The 18,650-nt window shown below is 35.5% G+C and overlaps 1 protein-coding gene across 2 annotated transcripts; it reads right to left on the bottom strand.

Moving 5' to 3' along the window:
• Nucleotides 1-983: 983 nt before the first annotated feature.
• Nucleotides 984-17,647, bottom strand: nt5c1aa (5'-nucleotidase, cytosolic IAa). 2 transcript variants are annotated; one of them, XM_017453929.3, is made up of 7 exons: nt 17,301-17,647; nt 14,102-14,146; nt 10,735-10,902; nt 9,997-10,126; nt 4,561-4,683; nt 3,052-3,236; nt 984-2,209 (listed from the first exon to the last, which is right to left on the bottom strand). In XM_017453929.3, exons 1-7 carry the CDS (start codon nt 17,448-17,450, stop codon nt 1,853-1,855), a joined length of 1,158 nt encoding a protein of 385 aa, XP_017309418.2. In that variant the 5' UTR covers nt 17,451-17,647; the 3' UTR covers nt 984-1,852.
• Nucleotides 17,648-18,650: the final 1,003 nt, after the last annotated feature.

The following is an 18,650-nucleotide window of genomic DNA, read 5'->3' on the forward strand; positions in this document are numbered from 1 at the left end:
GGAGATCATTCAGTAATTACTGTATTCACCACAGAGAACCTAATCAGAAAGATAAATAATTAGGAAGGTAATCCTGGACTCACTCAGAAATTTAACTTGAAATGTTTTACTAGCTGCACTTTTACTTGATTAGCTACAGTATATGCATCTGACTTTCTCTTCTTTTTTTCTTATCAATTTCAAAAGGATAGACTTAACGATGTGAAAGCCCTATCCAGAAGAATGTAGTGCATGTAAATGGTGTTGACTCTTGGTATAACTATTTTTTTTAAACTACAGTATTTTGTATAGCTCTAGATGTAGACTGTAGTCTTGTAAAAAAAAAAAAAAAGTTTCAACATGTATACTTACTCATAATTTTTAATTGATACAAAAATTGCCCCCATTCTAATACTGATATAAATTGAATGTTCTAAGAGCAAATCTGAGTCACAGCAAATATAACTTGATAGTCTTTTTAAAGATTGGATTTTGTCTAGAACAGATTTGATTGACTAGTGTTGTTTTAGCTGATGAACCAATTTTATAAGCCAACAAATTGCCATTATTGTTTCTAAAACACGTAATAAGTGTTAATAGCTGTTATTTATTACTGCCATCATTGTGGCAAAAAATCAGCTCACATCCAGTCTTTAGAAATATTATGGCTTAATTTTTTTTTATAGGCATGGTCCTGCAATAGTTCACTCCATATTTGGCATATTTACCATTAAGGCCAGAAGCCTTGTTTACAGAAATATGTACATGAGTACGTGAGTACATGAGTACATGGGCATGTACAGGACAGACCAAATAGCATCATATAATAAACAAACATATAAAGTTAAAGTACACATAAAATATACAGGTTTCCCTTTTTCTCTGTACATCAATATAGTTTCTTCCTTTACTTTATAGAGCACACAAATTTTTATATTTGAGGAATAACACATAACAGTGTGTGCTGTTATAGGGTGGTGTGATGCAGCCTGACTCCACAGCAATTTGCCAATGCTAAAGTTTTTTTATTTGTTAATAAATGACACCTCGTATGTTTTATCCATTTATAGTAACATTTTACGTTGTGGAACATCCGGGGAAGCAAGTCAGTTCCTGTTGTCTCTTGCATTGTAGCAGCGATAAACAATTCTTCCCTCATCAGCCTGTGTTTCTTTCTGCCTCATGAAGTTAATAAGACAAAGAATGCATCAGGTGTTACCAAGAAACTGTAAAGCCCTGCATTTTGAAGACTTTCCAGTGTCAGAAAAGTTCTGCCACTTGAGACTCTTCCATAAATGTTAAAGAAATTTCGGCTCACAGAAAACTTTTTTTTTAAATGACATCAACCTTTACACATTTTTTTTTAAATCCATGTACGTGGAGCATCTGCCATATATGTCATTTCGTAAGTTGTTTCTAAAGAAACAATATTATGTTAGAATGAGTGCATTAATATAACCCTGATTTATATTGTATCCAAAACTACTGTTTGAGTTATAGAAAATATGTGGCATAAATTCTATATAATATATACTACACTATACATAATATATAGTCTGCCTTAGGCTTTATATAACAACATTCTATATTGACTATTTACTATAATAGCTTATTATGGTAGAAAACTATCATAGTTATTTTCAAATCAGTGAATAAAACAAAGATGATAGAGTGACAAATTCAAGGACTAGTCTCTTTTTTCTTCAACTGTGTCTTCATTGTGTGAATGGTCACATACATAAGTCAACCAATCAGCTCAATAATTTATGTAAAATAATGATGGTTAAAAAAAAGTAAATATCTTGCTGCTGGTTCACTGAGTCATTGAGTCATGCAGGAAGCTCAGTACAATGTCTAATTTCCATTCCCAACCCTACTTGTCAGAGTTTGCAGTCTTTTTGTGAGGGTACTTCTGTGCTATCCCGTATGGTACATGTGCAGCAATTGTGCCCATCTCTGCAGCACCTTCAATATGGAACATCTGATCATCAAAGTAGATGTGGGGTCGTATCTTCTCCAGCATGGGGCCTTTGGGAGCTCCAGCTAAAAACAGAGCTTCATCTGTTTCCAGTCCCCAGGCACGGAGAGTCTTTAAAGCACGGATGCCTGAGCTGGCCGCACTGCGAGCAGTCACCAGATAGGTGCGAATGGGGCAGTCTAACCTGTGGCCTTTAGCATAGAACTTCTTCTGGAGCTTTCCGAGGGCCTCGAGGAAACCTTTAAGTGGACCCTATAAGTCATGCAGAGAAGAAATAAATATAATATTGAAGTTTGAATTTACTTTAAAGTCAGTTAGCAACTTGTTGGGCATGTATACCATATCATATTATATACAATATACAATTATTGCTAATTTTTCTAGGTAAATTTACCATATAGGTCACTGTAGCTACACTATTACAGAATGTAGTCCATCTGTTACTATGCACATCAATAGAAAGGGACCACCACTACTGAGTAGATATTATCTGGATGGTGGATCATTTTCAGAACAACTCTGATACTGACATGGTAGTAGGTGCTGTGCTTGTATAAGGCTGGACTTTTTAAACACTGTACACACTTACCAGCCACTTAATTACATAGAACTACCATATTGGTGCACTGAAAAGACTAAAGTTCACCTTTTTCCATGTGCAGTGTGTGTTAATCGTCATCTAGCCCTTTGTCTGTGTCAGTATTCATCAATGTCAGTAGATATAACACTGCTGTACCTCATACACACACTATTATTTTGCCCTGAATGATCCAGTGTCACCTTCATGATGAGCGACAGTCAGTAATTACATTTACCTGATAAAATGGCCAACAACTATAAATACAAAGTAGCTGCAAAGTAGGCTGGCAAGTGAGGTCCTAGTTTATTAGGATGCCAAGTAACAAGCCTTAATTTGCATGTGCAAAGGGATAAATTGCTAGCTCAATAAAGTGTGCTATTAGTTTGTGTATGTGTAAATCCAGACTAACTGCTTGAGATTATGTCACATGCAAATTTGAGGGTGTAAACATAATATAAATGTGAATTTTGCATGTTTGTATATATGAAGAATACAGTTGAATTGAATTGATTACACGATCTAGTAGCATGTTCTCATTTTCTTTCTCATGCTCAAAGAACTTGTCCAGGCCATGAGCTTTGAATATTTGTTCAGACTCGTCCGAGAAGAGAACAGCATCACCATCAAATGCCACTCTCAGCTGTGTCTCCGAAACATCTATCTGCTTCTCGACCATAAACATGGTGGCTGCTGCAATGCCTGAGAGGAAAACAAACCGAGACAGAGAAAATATTGCTGGCTGCAAGTCAATATGGAGTGCAAGCCTCTAGGATCTATGACACTTAAAAGCCTTTAATGAAAGGCACCCATTAGAGAACTGCATAACAAATAGGTCACTGGATTGTCACATATACAGTAACACTCAGCACTTAGTAGTACAGGCTAACATTTATCTTCTTAATTTAACATTATTTCATATGAAATATTTTTTTTTATGTCTGATTCTAAATTTAAGACATATATAATAGAGACCTTAACTTTAATTCCATTTACTGAAGTGAATAGGACATGCATAGGGTTTTCCCAGAAATCTAACTGTTTATGCACATAAACAAAGCACTTTTTTTACTCTTATATTACATTAGCAAAGCCTGTGGGATAACCTTGACCACCTAGCTATGTGGAGCTTCATTTCAAAAATCATTGACAGGTTACCTCTCCAATTACAATCTAAATATACCACTGCAACATATTTACTCTGCCTATGTATCATACTGTCCCTAACTGCAGTGTTCAATCTCTACTAGGGATAATCTTTTCTAAAAGAAATAATATTTTTTTAAAAGCTACAAGAAAGTAAATTCATTTTACACTCCTAGAAAATTTAGAAGCCATAACGGTTCTTTGGTTGTCCCTCTGGGGAAACTTTTAAAGGTTATATGTAGAATTCTATCAGAAAGTGTTACAAGCTAAGCATAATTAATTGTATGACCCTTTAAATCCTTAAAGAAACCTTGAAGAACTACTTTTTCATAGTGTTGAGTACTTTGAGTATAATTTACATCCAGACTAAAAAAAATCATTGGTGTAATACCAATGCTATCTGTAACAAGCCACTTTTAGCAGACATTACAGTTTAGTGAACAGTTATGTGACTCTTTGCTTGACAATGGTAATATTCCCAACTTCCTAATTCTTTACACTGTTGACTCTTCCATTTTGTGACTGGTCCTTGTTGTGTTCAGGATCCACCCTGGTGCCAATGACAAACACTGGAAACTCTAAGTAGACTTAGCAAACAACACTCTGGGTCTTTTGTTCGTGTCTTAATCCTGATCATTTCCTGATTTTAACCTGTTTTGAAATTATAAACAAGGATATGCCTGTATTAATTCTTCCCACTGCATCAAATAAAAGTACTCTATACTTGCCTCCTGCTGTTCATTAAGATCATTTATTGCAATGTCTCTGTATATATAACTAACGTGAATCTAATCATTCTAAATCTAAAATTTTTTGGATATATTGAACTATGAAGCCAATGCATATTCTTGGATTCTTTGGTCCAGTTTGTCCTTCTCACCTTCAGCCAGTGCCTCCTGCACCTTTTTTGGGTCAGCTGACAGGTACAGGTTTGTGTGCCATGCTTTCAGGTAGCCAATCGGACTACTGCCGCCAGTCATGCAGAACCGCTCAATGAACAGATCTAGGGGGGGAAATGGATAAAAGCATATACTGCATTCATTCTGTACACTGACAGAGGAAAGTTAGTTCACTGTTTGATATGATTAGCTGAGATCACTAGCTGCACTGTTCTGTTCGTAACTAGATCACAAACTAATCTAGGTTGCTGGGTTAAGAGTTATTGCATACATTGTTACATTGTTATTGATTAAGCATTGTCTTAAGCCAAATGGAACGCACTTATATCTGAGCTCCCATTGGATGAATAGACGATAAGCTATTCTTATGTCTCTGTATGTCATATGAACACAGAAGAGAGGCTGTGAACACAATGGTATACTGAGGGTTTCCTAATACTCCTTCATAACAATCAGGAATGGGTTTGTTCAATCTGACTTCTTAAAAAATTTGAACGAATCTGAGTGAGCAAAGGTAGTGCAGTTCATTAGTGAATTCATTTGATTTCATACATATGAAGTTCTAAGAAAAGGCTATGATCACTAACCCCATGCTTAACCCTAATCTTAAACCTTGTATCTTTACAAATGTCTAGAGTCATTCAAATTGTTACAAATTTGTAAGTGTAAGAGCACAGAAAGTGTGAAACCTTTTTTAGCTACTGAAACCCACAAACTAATGAAATAATTTGTTTAAATACATTTCAAATGTAAATTTAATTTCTATTTAATATCCTGCAAAGCAAAATAATCCAACTGCTGTGGAGTGTCTTTTAGATCAAAACATAAAGCATATATTTGTGGTGAGATTATTGTATTATATTTAATGAGTAATTGATACTTGTGGGAAGCTTTCCTCTTTAGCTAATGGTACATGGTGTCCAAGCGCACATGAGGAGAAGTCATCAGCAGGTATTACTGACAAGTGAAGTGGTTTATGTTCCAAATTAGATTTAAAAACATCGGTGTATAGAATCAAATACGTCATTGCGTAAGGCAGGTCTGATTGCCTACAGAGTGAGCATGACAGCTACAAAGAAATTAGACTTAAATATATACCATTTCACTTTTATTGACTTTTATTTATAAAGTGAGAAGCAAAAAATAAAGAAAGAAAGTGAATGATTAATGACAGAACTCTTAAAATTTAAAATAAATTAGATCAGATATCATGGATTTCAGAGGGTGAAAATGAAGAACCTTTCTACAAAGTTTCAATAGTCATGAATGTTTATAAACCACTAATGTTTGTGTCTGTATGTGTTTTTGTAATTATTTTGGAATTTTTGGAATTAAGTGTTTCCATATTATATTAAAAAAATAAAGTTTAAATCTTATAATAGTGTCTTAAATCTTATCATGGGGAATCATTTCATATATTCACTCGGTGCTGATATTTTAAATGTTTAAGATGTTTTAATACATATTACGATTGTTTTTATAATTATGCACAAGTCATTATTAGTTATAAATGTTGTTCAGAACATTATGGTATTATGATGAATAGTGATACTTGCATTAGAACATAATTATAAGCTATAAAGTAATACTTTCTAGCACATTATTAGAGTTTTATAGGGCATTGAGTTTATAAAATGATTACAAGAAATCATTACTACCTTAAAAAAAAATTTATAAGCATTGTCATAATTATTTATGAATAGGGGCTTTATTGAAAGTGCTACTTAGACTGTCTCAGCAGCTGAGTGATTTATTTTGAGTGAGGGCTACAGGAAGAAGTTCAAAACACGCATTTCCCCATGAGATAAACAGTAGAGCGTGGGAGTCTTTCCAACATTCTCCTTGATGTTTCAGTTAAAATATTCATTCAAAAATTCACGCAGCTCATCTGTAGATTCATTCTGGTTTGCTGACTTAACAGCAACAGAACAATCGGATGTTTTTTTCTTGTAATATACAAGGAAAACATTTTGTTCTTGTTTACTGGGTGGCATTTTATTTTATGTGTTTGCTTCAAATACCTTTGGCTTCAAATAAACTTTATTAACCCTGGTATAAAATATAAAACACATGAAAATAATACAAAACACATATAAAACATGGGGGATGTCGATAAGTGTGTCCGTATTTGTTGGTTTTGTTAAAAACGAGGCCGGGACAGCATGCGATCAGAAGCCTTCCAGCTCTGTCACAGTGGGAACTGGAGCAGGACGTGGCTGGCTTCTGACACAAAGACTAGAAGTTTCACTATTTCTCTGTGGGAAGATGTGATTGGCCAGCTGTTAAAGTTTAACCTCTAGTAAATGTGTCCAGAAAAACAGCAGGAACTGTTGAGCCTTGATCCAGACATCCTCATCTCAGACCTACATGTTTGCTCCAGTGCACATTTGATGTAACTGATTAATATCCGTGACATGAATTCATATCCAGTTCATGTTTACATTCTATGCTTAATAATTAGTCACAGGTTTGCAAAATATTGTCCCAAGGACAAAATGAAGAAGCCAGTCAACAGCTGGAATCAATGATTAACAATGAATCAACGATTCATTGAATCAAACAATAAATCAACAATTCATTCATTCATTCAGTCATTCATTCATTCATTTATTAGTAACTACTTTATCCTGGTCATGGTGAACCCAGAGGCTATCTGGGAACACCGAGCATGCGGGTGGATATACCCTGGGTGGAACGCCAGTCCATCACAGGCCACACACATTTCACACCCATGAGAAATTTAGGTCTGCCAGTCCACCTGAAAATATGGTGTTTTTTGGGAAGTGGGGGGAAATCAGAGAACTCAGAAAAAACCCAGAAGGACATGGAAAGACAACGTAAAAAACCACACACACACACACACACACACACACACACACACACACAGCTTCCAGAGCTCTGGATTGATCCAGGAATTCTGTGAGTACCGCTACCCCGTGCCCCATTATGCCATCATGCAGGTTAGACTTTATTGGCTGAAAGGGCATTTTTTGCCAGATGCACCCACATGTCATTTTTACCTTCAGTGAATTCATTTTTTGCATATAATCAACTGTAATCATTGTAAACAAAAAAAATCAAGGTTCATTTGAAAATTATCTGTTCAGTAACATTGATTTGCCCCTTACAGTATATCGAGAGAAGTCTAAATATCAAATGTCAAATATCAAAATTATAATGATATATTTTGTATAGTGACTGGTATAAATATAATTTAGCCTATCCTTTATTTACTAAAATTCTAGATGAAGAACACTAATTTGTGTGTATAATCTGACTAATTATGAGCACAGAATAATCTAGTAAATGTATTTTCCTGCAAAAGTAAGGTGAGGAAACAACATGTTATATGGTTTTGCATGGGCTCCTGTGTGGTGCAGCAATAAAAGGTTCACCCTATTGTCTGGAGATATCAAGCTCAAATCCTGAAAAGTGTGAATTTGCTATTATATTACATTTTTACAGTTTCCTCATCAAACAACATGGTTTCTGTGATTCACTGTCTTGCTGCTATGCCTTCATTTCATTTACATTTGACAGTAAATATAAACAGAAAAACTTGTAGGGAATTCAGATTTATTATATATGTAACAAAGCATTATTTTAAAACATCTATGGTTTCTGGTGCTTCCATATTTCACTTGAAATCATATTGAGACATTTCTCATGAACAATTTTTATATGCAACTACCACATGCTACTACCACTAACGTGCGCTGAAAAGCATGTGTGCGTGAATGTCTCTGCTAAGCTCTTTCCTGGTTCTCAAGCTGGTTCTCAGCACAGGGTGCACTGAGTACTTTGAGTCCTGCTGTTAAACAATTTATTTATGCAGGACACAAAGGGTCGTTCCCATTTCACCACATCCTAATCAGTGTATCTGAGACTAAGCTAAGGTCGGCAGAGATGACGCAGCTGGGAGGTCTGGGAGCTTCGTTGTGTTTTGCTAACAAACATGAAAAGCATCCAGAAGTGCTGTGTACAAATTTCAGGGAATATGTGAACGAGTTCATTATTTCAATCAGCGATTCCTGTAATTCACATGAGCAGATTATAAGTACATATAATATATTTCACACTTTGTGGGTAAAGTGATGTTTAGATGTAGTTGAGTGGGTTTTCATCTTTGAAGATGGTGCTAAGCAGCTGCAGTTGAAATAATATTGAAGTTTGCACAAGTCATAGGCAGTAGCATAGAGGTGGACTGAACTGAGACACATGAAAACCTGAATCACTTCCATCAACTTTACCATTAAGGAATTAAATGTGACAAGGCATGCTGTTATAGGAAAATAATGATGTGATGTGGGTCGATGTGAATCGAAGTCACTGTTACCACTCCAAAGTGATTATTTTCCAATAAGAGCACATCACAACGTGTTTAATTCCTCTTATAACCACAGCAATTTGCCAATTATTTAAATATTTAATTAACAAGTTGCATATTTATCTGTTACATGTAATATTGTGGACCATGTGTGACACAAGTTAGTCCCTGATAGCACTTAGGTTGTAACAGCTGTAAACAATCACGCCCTCAAAAGTTCAAAAGACAAATAAATATATATATGTGTGTGGTAAATGGTCTGCACTTATATAGTGCTTTCTTAACCTTAGCAGTTCCAAAGCACTTTACACTGGTTCTCACACACACACACACCAATGGTAGCAGAGCTGCCATGCAAGGTGCTAACTCGCCATTGGGAGCAACTTGGTAGTTCAGTGTCTTGCCCAAGGACACTTCGGCATGTGGAGTCATGTGGGCCAGGAATCGAACCGCCAACCCTATGATTAATGGACAACCCACTCTACCACCTGAACCACAGTGGCCACAAGCACAGCTTGTCATGTTACTTCAAAATCCACTTTCCAAAGGTGTAACATTTACTGACAGTTACAAAGCGCAGACACTAGAGGCTCCATCAAATGTCTCCTTAAAAGAACCTTTACTATATCAACGATTATATGTTTTTCTTGGCTAAATAACAACACGATTTTAAAATCCATTAATTAGCCCTAGATTATACAGATCATCTATCATACAAGTCCCAGTGAACGAGTTGTTATTGTAGAAACAATAATGTATTAGAAAAATCTCAGTAATATACTGTAAAGCTTTGATTTATATTACACCCAGCACAACTGTCAGAGATGCTATTATAGAAAATTAATCAATACTTTCTGACCAACTGGATTTGAGAATTCAATGTTGTGACACCCATCAATATACTATGTTTATACAATAATTTACAGTATTGTATATATGTTGAGCCCAACACTGAGGTTCGAATTGTCACGTTCTGCCAAGTTATATACCATTTTGTTGTAGTTTTGTAATAGATATTCTAATGATGTTATATAGGTTTTTGGTGATGAATTAACTAATTGAGGTCAAAGGTAGATGAAAGGACACTCACTGTGGTGGTTGATGGTGTTAATTAGTCTTACTCCTACATGGGCATGATTGTAGGTCACCAGCACAATGTCAAAAAGCTCCTCACTGTCAGGGTATAGCTCTCGCAATTGTGCATTAACTGCCTCCAGGGCCTGAAAAAAACACACAGGTTGAGGTCCTATTAGTCTGTAGAGACTTAGCACACAATTTTGTAATGAGGAAACATGTACGATTGACCACTTAATATCCTTGCTTATTATTCAGTTATTCATTACTCATTTTACATTACTACTAGAAACTACTACATTATTCAGTATATACAGTGAAACTAATATGAAAAAGTGTGCATTTAGGAGAATGAGTGTTCAGGTTAAAAAGGGGTCCTCATAATATCATAACTCATATGATGCACTGATGGCTTTTTTTAACACTAATAAAATACTTTTTATCATACTGCCCTTTTTTTACATCTTAATTTAAGCAATGGGACTTTGTATTTTTGATATGGCAAATTTCTTCGGGTCTCAGCCAATCCGAGTTCATGATCTTGGCCCATATAGAAATAAAATATTTTTCTAAATTTAAATGGGATAAATTGTAATGTACATGAAATGCAGTCTATAAAATTTTTAAGGAAAGTAAACAATCAATTAACAAATAAAAAACAGTCTTGTTAGGAATAGATTGCACAGTTTATATAGAGTAATTGGGTTTTAATTGGGTCTTTACACTGCAGAGTGTAGTTGTCTTTGTCTGTTACCTTAACAAATGGAAATGCTGGTCCAGGGGTTAAAGGTTCGTTCTCGTGTTCCACCTGGTACTTGAGGTATTCCTCCACTCCTTTCTCTTCAAACACCTTCTGCTCTTTCTCTGTGCGGAACATCACTCGAGAGGACACGGCTATCGTTACTGCATTCTCTGGATTTGGCTGAAAGGAAATGAAGTGTGCAATATCCTTTTACATTTAAGCCAATCAACAGCATATGCACTTGTAGTAATCATGTTAAATCTATAATCTTAAAGAGTTTTTTTTTTCTCTGGGCAAACCCTTAAACGTTCTATTTATAAACCTGCAACATCAGAGAATGTTGATAGTAGAAAAAGTAGAGAAAAAAAGGCAAAGTACAGAGAACCCTAAGAACCCTATCCACAGAACCACTGACAATCCTTTTGTTTCGAATGAATATATGGGTTTATCATATTTTAGACATGCAAAATGAGTGGTGGTGGTAGTAAAGTTTCTTAATTTAAATGGTCTTAAACTCTTCCAGGCACTCCAGTAAGATTAAATTGGAAGTTTAGGATAGAGCCACTCAACAAGATGGTTTAAAATTTGGTTGTTTAAAATACACTCTATAACGACATCAGCTGCCAATGTTCCAAACATTCAAATGATCAGGTGATGAGCAAATCATAAGTCTGAGAATTTGGATTGAGTGCTTATGTTGGTATCAAGTGTATGGCGCTCATTTCCAATGATACTCGTTACTTAAACCAGTAAATTTTCCTTGTAAATACCCATAAATCTTGTGCTGATGACTGGAGCTTGGTGGTGTAAATAATGACACCAGCACATAATGTTCACAAGCACACATGAGTTGAGTCACATCACAGCAGACTGCTGATTGTTCAGCGTGCCATGTGGACTGGAAACAGAAGGTTGGCTAGTTAACTTAGGAAAGGGATTTGGCAATATAACTCTCATAACATCCAGAATCTGTGTGTTACCAGAGATATGAAATGTGAACAGGATAGACCACATAACATGAGAGCATATGTGACAGGGTGAAAAACTGCAGCCCTTCCCCCAGGAATACGTTTGAGAAACAGGAGACCGGTGTGGCATTTGTTATGCAGTATCCTGAATCACTCACACTGGGGAGAACTACTGGGTTCATAGCAGGGTCAAGAGACTGTTAGATTAATAATGGCATATTACTTTAGTTCAAGGGGTTGCAGATATTGTGGCCATAAAGTCTTAGATCAGCTTTGGGTGGCATTAGCTGTAGGCATGATAGTACCATGCAGCACATTCCCAAAGGAGTGGCATTTAAAATCTCAGCATGAATGTGCTGACCTAAAAGAACATCAGACTCTTTTACTTTAAAAGAACATCAGACTCTGTAAGACAAGCACATGATAATATAGCTGACGGAAGCGCAGACACAGAGGATGATTTTATTAAAATAGAATTAGCCCAGTCAAGGAAATCACCATCTATTCCTTTCACAAGTAATATGTCATTTTTATGAAGCAAAAAGAAAAAGCCCATCATAGTTGAATGCTTTAGTTGTTTTTTGAAAGAATAAAAATGTCTCTCTTTTAACACAGACAGTGACAATATACCGATATATTCTTTAGCCTGGAGGACATTTTCATTCTTTATTTTCATTCCTGCATTATGTAAGGAATAAAACATATCACAATGCACTCTTAAAAATAAAGGTTCCAGTTAGAACCAAAAAGGGTTTTATCAGCCTGATGCCATACGAGAACCCTTTTAAGTTGCACAAAGAACCTTTTACTATATTTACTGGTGCTTTAAAGGACCCAAATGGTTTTTCACATAAGTTCTCTAAAAAACCCTTAGTTAGTGTTTTAAGGAACCAAAGTAAGGTTCTTAAGAGTGATGCCCGGAGAACCTTTTCTAGTCCCACAAAGAACCTTCACTTTAATCACGGTTAAGGGATGATACCTTAAAGAATCAACACACTGCTCTGAAGAAGCTTCAATGAAACATAAAGAACTTCTCTAATCTCCAAAGAACCATACAGCTCAACTCAAGAACCCTATAACATGAAAAATCATTCTTGACAAGAAGAAGGTTCTTTGCAGAACCTATGGTCCTGTAAAGAACCATTAAATAACCTATATGAGTGTTTGCTGTTATGTAAAAATAATCAACACTGCAAAGTGTTTTATTCTCTTTATACCACAACACTTCTCCAACACTATATATATATATATATACCAGCCTCTCACCAGCCTCTCTGTGAAATAAATATATTTAAAATAAATATAATGAAATAAATAATACTAAACATGCAGCTTGCCAATTTACAGAGAAGACACAAAGCTCCCTGTCCTAAAGATGTTCCTGTGTATCTCTGACTGTTACGAAACGTTAACACTGGTAAATACTGTCAAAAATGCTAAATAAACATTTCTAAGAACATTTTACCATAACAAACAATTACACATCTTTTTTTAATCAATTTACGTAGTGTGTATGCCTTACATGTCTCTGTAAATTAGCCATTATTAGAAGAATGATAATATATAAGAATGAACACAGTAATATTAACCTGGGATTTTGCTTTGCAGCTGGAACTACTGTCATTAACGGTCATTAACTGTGCACTATGGCATAACTATAATGAACTTTTTTCAATACTCTATAAGTATGACCAAGATATTTTATAGTTCAGATTTTTTTATGATGTCTATTATTATTTTTAGGAGCTGAACAGCACCCAAGATAATGCTGCTTCTTTGGCAGTGAATAAAAAGACCAGTGACAGTTCTGACCTATACTGGCCTCTTGTATCAGATTTTAAATGTCTTGCATGTATACTTGCATTTTGATGCCATGTGTTTCCAGTTTCTTGTGTCCTGTGTATCCTTGTATTGCTGTTGTTTGCCTGACGACTGCCTGTTTCATGTTCTCTGATCATGGATTTGCCCATGAGAACACTGTTTGTTCTGATGATGATTCTTGGATTAAATCCAATAAAAGCACTCTAAGCTTACAATGCTGCTTCCTCAGCATCACATATTTATAACACAAAGCTTATATTTCAATTGATAGTCTATATAAATAGCCAATAGGATGTGCCTATGTAAATATCCCAGAGGCAAATGATAACTTTTCTAAAGTGGTTTAGATTCACTACCAAGGACACTGATATCCATGGAAAATCTTTTTTTTCTCTCTCACTCTCATCCTCAGCAAAAGACCAGACTGGACAAAAGCACAATTTTCATACAAATCTGTTCCAATTTGTCTCATAAAGCATGTTTATTGTTTGTATGATTCACCAAAAGACCTACCATGCATGTAGTGCAAAGTTAATGAAAGAATAAAGACGTGGCCTTAATAATGCTTGGTCCAATTAGAGTATACTTACAAAGAATATGCCTCCCTCCACCTTCCTTGCTCGTCTCACTGGTCCCTTTATAAAAACACATTTCATATCAGTCTTTAAGAAATAAGTGTAATAAATAATAACAACATTAAGTGTAATAAATTATTTCCCCCACATTTTAGAATAATCAACCAATTTCTTGAGGAATCCCCCTGGAATGCTTTTTAAACAGTATTAAAGGAGTATCCCACCTATGCTGGACTCTTATTGGCTGCTTTTCGGAATATTTCGCTCCAAGTCATTCATTTAAAAAAATGTTTTTGAAATAAAATGTTAGTTTTCTAATTAAAGAAATTAATATCTTGGCACAATTATATTTTTGTCTACAACACCGATTTCAAACATTTAATCATACACCTTCAGATCAAAAGGTTTTTAAGATCATTGATCATTGGAGAAACATTTCAGTCAAGTGTCTCCAAATTTTTGACCGGTAGTGTATTTGTTTAGGGAGTTTGTAATATGATCACACTAAACAGAGACACAGAGAACGGGTTTAGGAACCATGTTAACAATAAAATCATAGATTGAGACGTAGACACTGTTGTCTTTCAATTCAATTATGCATTCAATGGAACAATCTTTAACTGAGGAAAAATTTATTCAATGGAGTGTAATAATATACTAATACTGGATATATAAAACGCACCAACACAGATTTAAGCAACATTTGGGGTGATATGCTATGTTATATACAACAGTTAGCATATCTGTCAAATGGAAAGTCAGTATTAAGGCACAGAGGGTTAACTGAGTTGCAGCCATGCTATGTTGATATTATAGTGAAAGAATAGAACAGTCCTGTGGTGACATTTTATATTGGTCTAGTGTTGTGGCTCTGTTGTGTGATGATATTCATAGTGCAAATGCTTTGCCCTTTTACACACAGGCAGTAGTTACAACTATAGATACCAGGACTCCAGGATGTGTTGATAGACCATGGGGTTTTTATTTATATGTGTATCAAATATGGAAAATTACATCAAAGTTTCCTTAAGTATGTAAGTAATTGCCTGTGTAAGGTAGAATGGAATGTTTCTAGCGCATTATGTCCAATACACTTTGCTTCTTCTGCCTTATTGGGCATAAATACATCAAAAGTAATACTTTTTTGTCTTTTCAATAAATAATCCAGATTTTTTGACACAGTGAAAGATTCACTTCTATAGTATATTCAATTAAAATGCAATAATAACTTTAAAGAATATCCTTCATAGAAAGAATTAACAAATGGACAAACCTAATTAAAAATCAGTCTAAACTTTTGTCATCCAATGAAGACACTATATCAATCCAACTCAAAATATACTGAGGGAAAGGATTTAAAATCAACATTAAACTGATCTTCATTTTGTAAAATCTGAAGTGAATGTCACTAATATAAGTCGCTAATATAGAGCTCCTTCATTATCAAGTTATTCACAGAACACACATCACACAGCACATTATGTGTGTCACATTAAGAAACGTATAAATTGCATGCTTAACTCTAACAACTACATCACTTGATGAATGTGTAAAGCCATTAACAGTTAACCCAGAGAAGAATGAAACCATGGCTGTGTAGCAGAGATGAGAACAGTACAGATTGTGCAGGATGGCCAACCAACAGTTTACTTCATAAAGCTTTGAGGCACATGCTCCACATGCAGGCGAGTGCAAAAGTTTGCATCCCCATGGTTTATGTTTTTAAGTAAGGAAAGTGTTTGTCCGTTTTACAAATGAGCTAAAAAATTATAAAATTACGAAAACTATAATAAAACATAACTGTATTCTAAGAACAAGACAATAATCCAAAACATAAGTCACACATATTATATATAACATCTGGCATTGGGTTATGTCAGAAAATCCAGTCTTTTATTCATTAATAGTTAGATTCAACAGTGTGGAATGTCCTTGAAGCTAATTAATTCCTGTTATCCCTTATATTATAGCAGCTATAAACTGTCATTCACTCACCAGCCTTTCCCTTTTCCTCTCTGTTTAAGGTAATAAAACAAAAACTGCAGTTTCTCAGATAACTGAGAAACTGTAAAGTAGAAACTCATTTATCCTGAAGAAATTTGCCATGGCAGAAAATGCAAACAAACAGCTTTACCATTGACTGTTACAAAGCTCTGACACTGGAGACTCCTTCCATAACTGTTAAATAAATGTCTCTATCCAGAAAGTTTCGACAATAACATGTTTTGTTTTTTTGTTTTTTGTTAAATAACAGCACATTTTAAAATCCACTTATTATTAGGCTTTGGTAATGTGGAACATGCTGTTATTGAAAATTAATCAACATCTTTGGACCAAACAGAAAGAGCTGATTCAACAACTAATAGATGGGTTACAGTGGACACACTGACAAATTGTTCATGGCAAAAGATGGACTACAGTCAGTAAATTTATATTTATAAGGAACTAATAAAATGTATAATCAGAGTAGACATAAAGTACCTAATAAGGTGGACTTCTGCATTTATACAGAATGCATTATATCACTATACATTATTTACTTAGAACACATGTACATCAAGCCAAACTATCCTACAATCCTTCCTTTGTCAGCATTTTCACAGTTTTATCATGTTCATATTTGCATAGTGATATCGATACCCTTACGGTAGCATTAGTGTGCTTGATATCAGGAATAGCCCATATGACGTGACCCGCACCTGCTGCAGCTCAGATGGAATTATCCCTCCACTTTTAGCTCCACTACTTAGCAGCCCTCTCTCAGTCACTCTCTCTCTCTTTCTCTTTTATGCCCTCCCCATCTGTAAAGGTGTCTGTCTTTCCCATCAATCTATTATCATGTTTGACACAAACTAAGTAACCACATGACAAAAACACAAAAGCCTAAACTGTCTGCTGCCTGTTTAGCATCCAGCACATAAATCGATCCCCATCATGCATGGACATTTAAGGCAATACATTCACTTGCATTAGAAGTATCAAACTCTCTAACATGGACTGGAGATTGAAGTGCTAATCCACTAACTATTGGTACTGAGAGAGAGATAAAAATAGACTGAGGGAAAGGGAGAGGTGACCTGTGAAACACGTGTGCAATGTAAACATTTCACATGAATATAGAATGCTTATGTGAGAAGCAAAACGGTGATTAATAAAGTTCACTGTGGAGATGAAGTGATGTTAGTTGAGAGATAAAAAAGAGGCACAGACTTACAATATTGGGCTTTTTAGTAGAACAAACACTATCACAAAAGTCCTCGTTGTCACCCCAGGAGGCTTTGCTGTCACCATTTGAGCCTGATGAAGGGCTGAGGGACACAGGTTCCTGGTCCTTCATGACCTGCACAGGGTCAAGACTCATCATTCTCAACTGCACTCATTAAACACTGCTCCAAGGTAGCCTTTCTCACACAACACTGTTCTTCTGATACACACTCATAAACGCAGCCTCTGAGTGTGGTTCCAGCATAGTATTATTAGTAGCCTAAAGTGCTGCTGCTTCTGCTAGCTGGTTGTGTTTTGTATCTTCTCTTGTCTGATGCAGTGTCTGCAACGTGCTACTTGTGCGTCATGTTGATTTCCACCCCCTCTCCCTCCCTCTCGCTCTCACACACACTCGTCCATCCCTCTCCTTCTATAGAGATCCACTTACATTCTGTCTCTGTCTGCTACTGTCTCCATCTGCACAGGGCAACACTCATGGTACAGTACAGCATTAATTCATAAGTAAACGATCAAACAGATAATTAAATAATGAATTAATTAATACTGACTAAATTACTGTGCTGAAATGATTTATATTTAGCATTTAACCAATTTATTACATTAAATGTGGTACATTCTGAAATTATTTTTACTATTCAATATCAGTTTATGCCATTATATTCCATCTTGTAGGCAACAAATCAATGAACCAGTTAATTAATTAACAGATAACCTATTTATTCATCCAAAGAGACAACATTTTAAACCTTCTGTGATTACCTCAGGCAACAGTGGGTAAGAAAACTCCTTCAGACAACATAAGGAAGAAACCTTAACAAGAATCAGACTCAAAAGGGATCCAATCCTCTTCTGGGTAACACCGGATAGTAGGATTATATAAATTGTTACTATTCTACAACCTTATACTGTAACATCAAACAATACTTAGTGTTTGGAAATGGTGTTCATTATGAGCAGATTGTGAATAAGAAGGCATGATTACAGCAGAAGTTCTTCATGATTACAGCAGAAGTTCTTACACTGCTGAAAAATCCAGCTTAGTTTGACGAGCTACCAACTGCCAAGAAACAGGCCAAGCTGGTCAAGATAGTAAATATATACAGTTTATGAACTACCGCTACTAATGCAACGTCCTAGACAGGTTGTTTTAAAGAAAATAACATGTAGACCGTAAGACAATTCTAAAGTCTCAAACATTTATTCAGGAATTAGAAAGCTGGAAAAACCACTTACCAGCTAGAAGTGGGTCTATCAGCTTCACCAGTGTTTTGGCACCAGGTAGTTGTATAGACCAAACTGGACGGGAAGTCTACAGTATCAAGGGAGATTATCCAGTGAA

This window comes from Ictalurus punctatus, chromosome 24 (assembly GCF_001660625.3).
Source record: "Ictalurus punctatus breed USDA103 chromosome 24, Coco_2.0, whole genome shotgun sequence".
In the NCBI taxonomy this organism is placed as follows: domain Eukaryota; kingdom Metazoa; phylum Chordata; class Actinopteri; order Siluriformes; family Ictaluridae; genus Ictalurus; species Ictalurus punctatus.